General features: G+C 45.0%; 1 protein-coding gene across 1 annotated transcript in view; it reads left to right on the forward strand.

The window, feature by feature from the left end:
* The window catches only part of LOC105906201 (astrotactin-2), a 381484-nt gene that overhangs the window by 177789 nt on the left and 190466 nt on the right, over nt 1-13229 (forward strand). The window contains exons 5-6 of the mRNA XM_012834351.3: nt 3307-3405; nt 12995-13141. Coding sequence (XP_012689805.2) covers nt 3307-3405; nt 12995-13141 — 246 coding nt within the window. The remainder of the gene's footprint in view (nt 1-3306; nt 3406-12994; nt 13142-13229) is intronic.

Consider the following 13229-nt stretch of genomic DNA (forward strand, 5'->3'; position numbering starts at 1 on the left):
CTTGACATCTCTTTCTTCAACCTCTCCATCTCTCTGTCTTGTTTCTTCCCCTCTCTTCTCCCGTCTCTCTCTCTTTCATTCACATTCTTTCACCACTGTCCCTCTCTCACTCGCTCGCACACTCTCTTCCAAGGCGTTTCATTCTCTCCTTTTGATCGTCTCTTTGAAGTCGATTTCCTAATGCACAACACAACCCTAGCATGCTGTTTCGATGCTTGATAAATACTCACTTTTCTTTTCCTCGCTCCTGGTGAACGTGTGATTCTCCTCTCCATCTTTCTTCATTAAGAGCTGATTGTATTTCCAGCCCTTAAAAAGAGGAACAAATAAAAAAACAACGTTTGTGTGAGTGTGTGTGTGTGTGTGTGTCTTGGATTGTGCTCGAGGGCATATTGAAATTTTCCACGGGAAAGTAGAGCAAGCACACATTTCAAACAAATTTGCGCATGCACACTTAAGAATATGTCCCCCCCCCCTCCAAATAAAATCAAATCTGGAGCAAGAAATTAGGTGTTCAGGCGCATTAAGAAGGAATGCAGAGTGTGTGTGTGTGTGAGAGTGTGTGCGTGTGCATGTGCATGTGCATGTGCGTGCGTGTGCGTGCGTGTGTGTGAGTGTGTGTGCCCTGTGAGTAAGTTCCGGACTGAGGAAAGACTAATTTAGCAGAAGGTATGCTGCTTATTCTAGCCTCAAACATGTTTATTTACCTACTCCACAGATGGACCATGTTATGTATCTTCCCTTGTGTGCATATGTGTTTGTTTACCTACTTCACAGATGGACCATGTTTTCATGTATCTTCCCTTGTGTGGGTGTGTTTGTGTGTGTGTGTGTGTAACACTTTTCAGTTCTCGGAACTTTTTTTTACTTTTTTGCAACCTAAAAGTAAACAAACCCTTAAGTGCCTAACAGTCTTTAGGGGATGGTGGAACTGTAGCTGTGTGTGTGTGTGTGTGTGTGTGATATGGAAGATCAGGTGAAGGAGGGCCATGAGAGAAACTTTTTTTTTCTTTTCTGTGACACATACAGACACACACACACACACACACACACACAGACACACACACACACACACACACACACACACACAGATACACACAGACACACACACACACACACACACACACACACACACACACACAGAGAGATACACACAGACACACACCTACCCCCAAGGAGAAGGCCTTAGCCTCTCATTACCTGTTTTACCAAACGTCTGATAACCTGGCTCCTGTCTCTGCCTCTGCCTCAACTCCGTCGACACCAGCCTGTTTTCAGAATTTCACAACCTGTATGCCCTCTATCTTGGTCATTTTAAAAGGTAGCCATACATGCTGTATGTTTTTATTTATTTATTTTCAAGACGATATTTCTTACTCCGGTTTTGCATTGGTTGCCTTTTGAAGATGATTTTGATTCTAATGAAATTCTTATACATGTGCATGTATCTCTTAGGGAAATTGAGGAAAGTGAGGATACCCTTACATAGATTTGTAGAGGACAATGTCTGTAATCTGGGATATTTAAATCATGCTGGCAAGATATTCTTTGATTTAACAATCTGAAAAACAAATCTGCCTATGTACATGTAAAATAGTATACATGTGTAATATCCGGATTTTTCCGCAATACATCGTCACACAGATTAGCATCTAGCGTCATTAGTGCCTAGCATCATTGGAAAGGGTGAGTCCTGCAGTTTATTGTGAAGTTACCCTTCGAGACTATAAAAACCTTGCGACTTATTATGCCGAGATACAGGGGGGTGAAAATAGATGATGAACTTTGCTTGACTTTGGCGTATTTCAGAAACATTATTATTCTAAATTCTTTGTTGCAACGTATAAAGTCTTCTCTTTCTTCTGATATGTGTTTTAGATATTAAAATCTGAGCATCACATCGGAATTGAGCACTTATACTTGCAATGTGAACATTATTCTGTTATTGAATTCATGTTTATTTGTATTGTTTTTAATTGTAATGTAATTAACCTCAACTGGAAAGCACTTTGGTACAACTCTTGTTGTTTTTAAATGTGCTTTAAAAATAAATGTGACTTGACTTTCCTCCTCTTATTCTCCTCCTCCTCTTCCTCATCTTCCTCTTCCTCCTCCTACACACTGGCTATGAAAGCGTTCGTATGAGCTCTTAAGAGTAAATAGAACTTTCAGAGCCGGGGGACCTTGCACCTCACGATCTCACCCACACTGAACATTTGAAAGAAACCGAAATGAGAAGAAAAAAATGAAAAAAAGAAAAGAAATGACAGCCACTAGATTCCTCCTGACCACTGACCACTGAGGCCTGCTAATAAGAGTATGTGCTGAGGAGGCAGTATTGATCATTTGGCAATGGCTGAATGGAATGATGGATATATTGATAGATGGACAAAGAGGCAGATCAATAGAAAGATCAATTTGTGAATCCATCTTCAGAATAATTCACCCGCCAGGTAATCAACAACCTCTCTGAGTAGTGAATGCTTTACACAACACCCGGAGAGGGGAAAAAAAAGCTACTCGCATTAACATTAACATTAACACACAGAGAGAGATGTGAGGGGTTGTTAGTGCCATGCCCGTGTCCTTGATTAAACCAGCTGATGGGGTGAACAGCCTGGCAATGAGTGACAGCTCACCAGCTGCATCCAGATGGCTGTTGCTAGGGTACTGTTGCTAGAGTACAGTGAGTACCCCGCATGGATGTCCTAAGGGGCCTTGTGTCCATTCACTAGCAAAGGTCACATCCCCAGAAGCAAATTTGAAAAGCAGTTCACCGCAGATGGAAACTGAAATGGCTTCCAGCAGTCAAGGGTGTAAGATGGAAAGTATTGTGCAAAAGGCCACCCGAACAAAATGTTGTTAAGAAAAGCTATTCATCTGCACAGGAAATGTTTAGTGGCTTTTAAAGAGCGTTGCGTAACACTGGGCGACCAAAGCATGTTTGCAAAGCAGTGCATGTCTTGATGTACTCCTGGTGTTTTAGATCTGCTGGCCACCGTAAAGTGTCAGATTTCAGCATGTTTCATTCGATTAACTCTGACACCCGCTTTCCCAGCGCTTGCTCTTTCGTGTGTAAAACTGACAGGTTGGTAACTGGGTTTCCAAGCTTTCCGAAGTGCTTTTTTTTTTAACCACTGGTGTTTGTCTCCAATAAGTTATTAACCCCTCTCTCCCTCTCTCTCCCTCTCCCTCTCCCCCTCTCTCTCCCTCTCCCTATATCTCTCCCTCTCTCTCTCTCTCTCTCCCTCCCTCTATCTCCCTCTCTCTCTCTCTCTCTCTCTCTCACACTGTCTATCTGAACAGGCAATGCATTTGGTCGTCAGGGCGACCATAGTTCCGAGGTGGAGGATGAGATTCAGATGAAGTTCTACACGGAACACAGGGGCCGACGGCGTAGTAAAGGTACACTTGCTCAAACGTTGCCTCCGGCCTCTGCCAGCACAACCATACATGTACTCAGTAGAGGACGAATGAGCCTCAAACACCCATCACTTACTGGTGATAAGACAACAAAGGGGGAAATCAAGAAATTCACTTTTTTATTTCCCTCTATTTTTTTGGTTCTTTACTGATGTTTCTTTCTGTTTTGACAACTCTAAACATAGTAGTTTTCCCCCTCCTTTATCTTACTCTCTCTCTCTGGCTGTCTGTCTCTCTCTCTCTCTCTCTCTCTCTCTCTCTCTCTCTTTATATCTTACTCCCTCTCTCTCACTCCCTTCTCTCTTCTTCTCCCTCACTTCTTCTTTCCTCTTATCCACCCTCTGAAGTCATTTGACACCAATTCCATAATAAACATGTCAAAATATGGCTCTCTCTATTTCCCAGCCGTGATATGAGAGGGTGCTGGCAGTGTTGTAATGTGGTGTGCTGTGCTGCTATCAGCCTTCCCCAAACCACTCTCCGCATTCTCCCTTCACAGTGTCCCCTCCGGACTTTCATCATAAAGAAAATGTTGTTTTGGTTGTCATTGTTTTCAAAGCATTTCTTTGTAGCTGTACATGTTTGGTTCTCTACCTTTTCACAGTCATGGTAGATAGATTAAAAAAATAATTCCCCCACTTGGATTTCTACCTTTTGTTGTTTTCTTGTTAATAACACATTGTAGCCCTTTTTTTTTACACGTAGGTAGAAAACGCATTTGTTGCGGAATTAATAAATGAAACAGTTCTTGTCTGCAAATCCGCTCATTGTGGCTGTTTGTGAGTGGAAACACTGGAGGTTGAGCTGAGAGGGTCTCAATGCAGGAGTTGGTCTCTGGGGGTTGATTCACCGCAGGCTGAACTCCTGGAGTCTGAGCAGATTCCAAGGCTGAGAAGCGAGCCGATGTAACAAAGCACTTCGCTTCTCTCTGTCTCCTTCCCACTCGTAACAGGTGAAAGGGTTCCACAGGGGCTGACGAGACTGATTTTATTGTTTTTCCTGAGTCATAAAATGGTGATGCTCATGGCTGCAGGGAACAAGTTTACATGGTTGGGTTGTTCATTAATTTATTTATTTACTTATTCCACTTGTAAACAAGCATATAGGTGGGGACCTCCATCTTTAGTCAGATTGTGGTTGGATCTGTGTTTAGGTAACACGACCCTCAAACTATCCCCATGCTGTAGACAGACCTGCCAACTGCTTGTGGTGAGAACTCGGTCGCACCTCAGGGACGAGCCGTCACTCAAACAAACACAGATCCAAGTATGGCTTACTGATGAGGACGATAGAGAGCTGCAGGGATGCCTGGAAAGAAATATGGCGAGTGGTGTTATAGCTGAGGGATTGCAGATGGATCGCTGGCCACACGAGAGATGTGGGTGTGAAGAAAAGTGATGTGTCAAAACTAAACGGAGATAGCGGAGCAACCGAAACAAGAGATTTGTCCTTAATCAAACAGTACCCGTGTCTCAGATTGACTTTGGGAGTGTCTGTACATGCTCTATGTCTTTGCACAAAGAAAAACAAGATTGCATAAAATCATGAATACATAAAAGACAAGTAGGAAAATCCTCTGAGTACCTTGAGTTGTGTGTTGCTGCATGTGTGTGTGTGTGTGTGTGTGTGTGTGTGTGTGTGTGTGTGTGAGTGTGTGAGTGAGTCTGACGGGCCGAGCCTCGGTGTACCGTCAATACGTGGGTTTGGCCAAAAACCTTAGAGACAGAGTGAGGGTTCTAAGTGATATGCTTTTATTAATCTCTTCAGTAATGTCTAGAAAACCTGCAAAGCCTCTCTATATGCAGAGGACACCAATCAGCAGGCTCTAGAACACCTGTTACGCCTCTAAGTATACAGAGGACTAAAATCAGCAGTCTCCAAAATGTAACCTGCTAACCCTCTCTATGAGCAGAGGACAACATTCAGCAGTCACTATTTCCATACAAATACCTGCTAATATAAGCCTCTCATTAAACAGAGGACAACATTCAGCAGTAAAAAAAACCTGCTAAGCTTCTATATGAGTAGAGGACAACAATCAGCAGTTCACAAGGTCTACATAAATAAACCTACCTGACAAAACCAAACTCAAAAAACTTCCCCTAGATAGAACAATGAACATATACAGGAGGTGGCCAGCACCATTTCCTAAAAAAGGGGTAGACACAAACATTTAACAATACACAAATGACAAGACAGACCCTGATACATGAACATAGTATTCCTCAGTATGCTAAAACAAAGAAATAACTATATAATAAATAATCACATTTATGTATTGGCCCAGACCATTTTTGGTGTCCCTTCTGCCAGTCCATGAAATAAGCAGTGTAATTCAGCTAGTGTGGTGTGTGTGTGTGTGTGTGTGTGTGTGTGTGTGTGTGTGTGTGTGTGTGTGTGTGTGTGTGTGTGTGTGTGTGTGTGTGTGTGTGTTTGTGTCTGTATGAGTGAGTATGTGAGTGAGTTAGTTCGAACGGAATTATGCTCAATGAGGCCTCAGTGAGCGTGATTAGCCTCACATATTTCATAACCACGTTCTTATCATGGAGGTGTAAAGCCCGGGAATTGAAGCAGAGGGCACTGAAGGTTAATATGGTCAGGAGCTTTTATCCCTGTAGTGCATTATAAGCTGACGTTATTATTCAGTCTGAACCCTCGATGAACCCTTCATATATCAGATACCATTCTTTAGTTCTGCATTTGGTGATTATTTTAACCTTTACCTTTCCGAATCTATAATTTGGCTGTGTGTTGGTTAAATATGGGAAAACAAATACCTCTATATTTGTGATTTTGCGGTGTGCGTGTGGCCATGGTTATTCCCCCCAGGTCATCGATGTGGTTATTATGTAGCGAGGCAGTGTTCAGTGGACTAATTAATTAATTAATTAATGAATCCGTAGGCAGTGTTTGTGTGTGGAGTTGAGTCATTTTCACATCATGGACTTATTGTGCCTCATGCAGGATGCAAAATACAAACACATTTCCTCTAAGGTTTGATCATATCCACAATCTGTTCTTATTTTGTTAGTACCCCATTGATTTCTGAGATTCACATTTTTGCTTTTCTCTTAGGTAATAGGACATTTTATGTGTGGTCGAGAGCAGTTTTAAATTTAGGGGAACATAAAAATACACAGAATATCAAATCTAGATTATGTTTTTCCGGTCATTTTATTGATTGAATAACTAAATGTGTTGGTTAAAGTAATACTGTTGGTCCATTAATCGTAATTAATACTATAAAAACCCAAGTAGATGATATAGTGTGCATTCAGCTTCTGAATGGCTTACGTACTGTTCTTAGATGCGTTGGCCATCCAGGCCTTCCACAGACAACACGTTTTTGGAGATTGCACAACTCTTTTTGGTGAGACAGATGCTGATCCATTTCAGATTGCCAAGAGCCCCCGTGGGCATGTGCCAGAGTATCTGCACATGGCACAACATCTGTCCTTATGCAGGGGCCTTTACCTGTGCTAATGCAAAAACCCACGCGCCTCCAATTTATGATGAAGTAGGATTCATCATTCAGCACACCTGGGTAAGAGCAGATTTGGATGGTTAAGAATGTGTGGTGGTGCATCAGGAGTTGACTTCTCTTGTTTATTTTTATTTTTTCTCTTAACCAAAATTTTAAAGAAAATAGAAGAGAAATGTATATGTTGCTGCATGTGCCCAATGTGTCGATCACCAGCTGCCTCAAATCATGCCTTTGTACTCATCTCTGTTTCTCTCTTTTAATTTCCCTGCGTCTGTTGCTCCCCCTCCTCTCTCTCTCTCTCTCTCTCTCTCTCTCTCTCTCTCTCTCTCTCTCTCTCTCTCTATCTATCTCTCTATCTCTCTCTCTCTCTCTCTTTTCCTTTTTCCCCATCCCAATGCATCAGAGTGCAGCCTGAAAAGCGTGTTCTTGTATGTGCGCCCCTCAACTCACCTCGCTGCGCCCGATCCACCCTCGGCCCAAAAGACCAAAGAATGTGGATCAGTGCCAGATGGTGAAGGGAGTTGAAAATGAAAAGAGGAGAGGGGGAAAAAGAGAGGAGAGGAGGAGAGGGAAAGTGTAAGTGTAAAAGTGTTCAGAGGAGGAAATGTCAATCGCGTCTGTCTGGGGGCTCTTTAAATTTCCGCTCGGCAAAGTGCAAAGCACTTAAACCTCTGTTGAAACAACTAATTTAGGCCCCTCTCTCAGGCTTCTGCGCCTTTCAGGGGAGCACCTCTGATTTGCGGGCGTGCTTTTTCCGAGGAGGCAGGGCGCCGCTCGGTAATGCAGGGTGAATGAGCACACACTCGCTGGCTTTGCATTCTCAGACAGGGCCCTGAGTGGCGAGCCTCTGCCGAGACATCTCTGGCCAGTCTCGCTATGTCTCGCCCCAGCAGTGACAGTCAGCACCTCACGGTCCCACTGTGATGCCTTTTGAAAGGATGTGCTGAAAGTGTTGAAGTCAGAGTCAGTGAAATGAAGGAACGAAAGCTTAGGTGCTGCTGCTTCTAATCACAGACTCGCAAATAAACACACACATGCAGACAGTTACGGTTGCGCGTGCGCGCACACACACACACACACACACACACACAAACACACGTTGGTTTATATATACGCATACACACATAAACAGACATGTTTAAATCTGTATAGTGAAAATTAAACAAACTGAAAAAAAAAGAACTTAGAAATCGTCTCGGTTACTTACGTAACCTCGGTTCCTTAAGCAGGAGCCAGATATAACACTATGGTACATGACACTAGTCATGGGCCTAAATCGAAGCATTTATCCATTCATGCCTGAAAGGCCGCGAGATTCGTCACAGACCAGAGACCAATCACGCCTCTCCCCTCGCAGACCGCACCCCACCCCTTGGTGGAGGCGTCTGTGGTCACTACTACGCGACGCGACACTATGCCCATAGTGCCCGACGCAGCGAGAAACCAGAGGGTTCTCCAGATTGCCAGGGCCTTCCTGCATCTGGAGGACACCGTTACTCTGCGGTGCCTGTCTGTGACTGCGTTGAGCCTCAGAGACAGGTACCACATTTGGAACGGCCGCATACGCAACATCCCTAGCGGGAGTGCGATAGCGACTGACGCCATCATTCCCAACAGGCGTTGGCAGCCCAGCAACGAGACTGACTGTCCTTGTAGCCTTGGCCAGCGTCAAGCTAGCACAGATGCCACAGACAGGGTCGGCGCCTGAGAGCGCCGCCTCTGCGTGGGTCCTGCCGAGGCAGGTCACGCACAGACGGTAGCGGTCACCCTTGACACGGGTGTGCCCACAGTCGGGGTATTGTCTGGACATCTTTGTTCTGAAAGTAGAAGAACGTATTAATACACAAGCACACTATTAGCAACGAACACGTTGATAGCAAGGTAGCAGGCTAGTCAGAAACTTAGCGGCTACTACTTCCAAAATTAAGTTGAGTCAACGAATTTTGCAGCGCCCTGAGCTAGTGAGGGTTAAAGAACCCAAAGTTTTTCAAAGAGGGTGATTCGTGCTGCGTGATTGAATTTATAAACTCCTGAGGGGGCGAGCCCAGGAGTAAGCGCAGACGAATCTTGCGGCCTTTCAGGCGTGAATGGATAAATGCTTCGATTTAGGCCCATGACTAGTGTCATGTACCATACTGTTATATCGCAGTGAACTGCGATAAGGAAACGCATCTTTTCTGTGGCCAAACGAACCAGCATGCTTTTATTGTAAGTAAAGTCAGCCTGAAGCCCTTCCAGGAAAGGCCTGCTATCTGGCCCTGTGTGCAGTGATAATTATCCTGTATGCTGTGCTGCAGTGTGCTACTGCATTGGGCCGTAGCCATCACTGAAGTCTGCCTCAACACTGCCAACTGGTGTAGTGTCCCTGCAGAGAGCTTTCCAGCTGCATGTGTTTACATGGGAGAGCAGCACCAGGGTGTGTGTGTGTCTGTGTGTGTGTTGGTCTGTGTGTTGGTATGTGTACTTATGTCAAGAGACAGACACACACAGAGTTACAGTGTTACTGAGGAAGGAATGAGAGATGGGGGGGGGGGGGGGGTTGTTTTATTATTGTATTATTATTATTACGCTAAAGGTTTGGCAATACTGTATGAACACAAGCAACTTTGAATTGAATTGAATTGAATCAATCTGAATTGCATTGAGAGAGAGAGAGAGAGAGAGAGAGAGAGAGAGAGAGAGAGAGAGAGAGAAGGAGAGGGAGGGAGGGAGGGAGGGAGTGAGGGACAGTGAGAAAGACAGAGAAAGAGAGAGGGAGAGAGAGAGTTAGTTAGTTATTGAGTGCATTGAGGCCTGATACGGGGTCACAGCATGCGTGGATCTGTGCTGATGGAGTGGCCCAGCATCGCTGCCCTTCTCCTGGGGAAGCGTCAGACCTCTGCCCCGAGAGGAGCCGTGGCTAAGACGATTCAGCCGCCCACGCTGGGCACACAGATGTGAAGGACACAGACAGGAGGCCTGGCTTAACTCCACTAAAGACTGCTGCACTTCTGAAGAGAGGGAGAGGGAGAGGGAGGGAGAGGGAGGGAGGGAGGGAGGGAGGGAGAGGGAGAGGGAGAGGGAGAGGGAGAGGGAGAGAGAGAGCGGAAGAGAGGAAGACAAAGAAAAAGAGGGGGAGTGAGTTGCTGAGAGAGATTTGGAGTGCGTGCGTGTGTGTGTGTGTGTGTGTCTGTGGATAAGAGCACATGCGTGAGGGCTTGCGTGTGTGTGCATTTGTTAGTGTGCTTTGGGGGCTTTTACCTTAATTGAGAGCCTCTCTTCCAGGTGTAATTATTTAGGAGGGGAGTGGAGAAGCCGATGGGATTAGTGTGTGTGTGTGTGTGTGTGTGTGTGTGCGTGTGTGTGTGTGTGTGTAGGAGACACTTCACAGGGGGGTAACCAAGGCCACCAGCTTCATCCACTACTGGATGACTAGAGGGTGTCTCTCTCTCTCTCTCCCCCTCTTGATAACTCTCTCTCTCCCTCTCGTGCACTCTCTATCACTTTCTCTCCATCTCTCTCTCTCTCTCTCTCTCTCTCTCTTTCTCTCCACCTTTTATAAATATATGTATGAAGGTCCAGTCACAGTCAACATCAGAGCCTGTTGACACACACACACACACACACACACACACACATACATACAGCTTGGAGTGCATAGACAGTGCATGGCATTCAGGTGTTTTAAATAATGGTAAATGATACATGCTGCTTGACTTTGTATTGTTTACGTGTTGTTATTGTGCTAACAGAGTTGTTTTGCTGCTGCACCAGCTTGGAGCCCACAGAAAACAGTTCCTTAAGCACATTTTGCAACGGTCCTCACACTCACACTTGTCTTCACAATGTGTGTGTTTACCATGAGACGCACTCATCACCCTGCGCTCTATGACACGCCACAGAAACGAACAGATTGCATCAGTGATGGGGACGGGGGGGATGGGGGAGCGTTAGCATTATCTTTACAGATGGGAGAATGTGAACCAGGGATGGGCTGCTGAGGAGGCTGAGAAAATACAGGTTCACTATCCTCAGAAAGGATGCTGGATTAGAGTGAGTTTATTTTAGGAATTTAGGAATTTATTTAATTCATTTATTTAATTAATGTTTTCATTCTTTTTTTTCGGTTTGTTCAGCTAAAAAACACTATCTTGATCATAGAAGATATCTCATTAAGCATACATCAGTTACATTTTTTTGTGTTTACTTTGATATGTAATTGATTCCTATCTAGTGCTATCAATATTCACTGTACAAAAAAATATATAAGAAATGAAACTATTAAAATAAATCAAAAAAGTTAATTCGATAAGACTACAAATATGATAAGATTCAGTGTATTCTGTGCTTTTAGAATGTTGAGCTCAGAACTTTTGATCTTCAATACCAGCTGAATGCCCACAGGCATTTATTTATTTATTCACACTTTTAAACAACTTGTAGATCTTCTCATATGCACCCAGTGCGATGAACAGTTGTACAAAAACTCATTTTTGTCCGATTTATCTGAGCGAATTGTACAATGTATGTAATATCCTTCCCTCATCTACACTGCAGAAGTACTGCAACAACTCCAAGGTCTGGATGTGTCTGCAATATCCTTCCGTCACGAACACTGCAGAAGTACTGCAGCTATTCCTCAGTTCCTCTCATAACCCCATAAGTGTGAGGACAGGCCAGAGCTCCTGTTCCACAGCCCCTGAGCCGGACTGATGGCGTCGTCCATCACCGCTAGATACGTACTGCAGCACAGAAGCCCAGCGTCTCTTACTCATCTTTTATCTTGTAGATTAATTGTTCCTGCTGGGGCCCCAAACCTATTACTTATCCGCTACATAAATCAGGTCAGCAGGGCCTCGTCACCATGTCACCATCTCTGACTCACTGCCCCTGTTAGATGCCCGCCTCTGGGCCAGATGCGGCCCAAATCTGGCTCGGTACCGGTGCATCTGGCACGGATCGGTGCCAGATCCATTCTACTCTATTATATGGGATTTTGGAATGAGAATAAATAACAAAAAAAAGAAGAGAGAGAAACAGACATAATCTTGTGATGTCGGACTTCAGTCTTATAACAAATTACAGTGACAGTGGGCTGAAATGAATGATGTCTAACTAGACCGTTAATATCAGGAGCATGTATCAGTCTAGTTCTGGTATCTTTATGAGAGGACTGTCTGTCTATTAACTTGATTGGCTGCCAAGTGCAAAAGAAATGGCTGTTCACAGCCCTGCAGAACTGGTCCTAGTCTGGCCCAGACATGTCTGAAAGCTGGTCCAGAGTCAGCAGCTTTATGAGGGCACACTCCTGAAACCATAATCTAGACTGAATCTGGCCCTAATCTGGCACAGATTTGTCCGAGATCTAGTCCAGGTCCCCTGTGGTGCTTTGTGACTTTTGAACCGGATCTGAGCTGCATCTGGCATCGGATCAGACACCTCACTGGGCCCAGGTCAGGCCCTGCCACGGTGCTTTCATTGAACCCACTGCAGGTGGCCTCTGTTTCTTTACCAAGTCTGACAAGGCCTCCTGCTCACACGCAGGTCTTTGAGAATGGACCCTTTACCACTGACCAACTATTCGAGTGAGGCAGACCTCATTCGCTACCTACAGGGACATTGACAGGGTCGTTTGTGTAACTTAATTTGAAATAAGAAATAAGGCGGGTTTGTTTTCATTTATACTGCAGGTTTGTTGTTCAGCCACACATTGCAAAAGACAGCTGTTACTAACCCAGAATATTAGTCTGCACCTGAAACTAGCATTGCATCATAAAAGCACATTGGCATTAGTACACTAGTCAGGAGGTTATAAAAAAGGTATGCGGTTAACTAAACAGGACCTTTAAAACAAAATAAATCTGAATTAAGCCTTAATAAAACCTAGTGCATAAATGAACAGAGTTGAATCAGGCCTCCTCAGTCTCGCTCAGAGCTGTAGAGAGTCTGTGAGGGTCGGTGGGGTGGAATTAGCTGAGAGTGTCAGCTAAGGGGTTAAAGGTCCGGGGTCAGACTTGGCCTGACAGCTCTGATGCGTGGCCCGGTCGTGTCCTCCGTCACTCCTCCTGGCTGACGCGGACGTTTCCTGTTTCCCATCTGCCCCTGCAGGTTGCCCCCACAGCCCGTTGAACAAGGCCACGCTGACTCTGATCACCATCAGCACGTGCGTACTGGCCGTGGTGTACAGCACGCAGATCTCCTGCCCTCTCTCCGTCAAAGTCACGCTGCACGTGCCCGAACACTTCATCGCTGACGGTGAGTGCCTGCCTCTCTCCGTCCCTCCCTCTCTCCTCCCCTTGCTGTTCCCTTCTCTCCTCCACCCCTCCTGTCGTCACCCTCTCCC

This window comes from Clupea harengus, chromosome 12, assembly GCF_900700415.2.
Source record: "Clupea harengus chromosome 12, Ch_v2.0.2, whole genome shotgun sequence".
Classification (NCBI taxonomy): Eukaryota; Metazoa; Chordata; class Actinopteri; order Clupeiformes; family Clupeidae; genus Clupea; species Clupea harengus.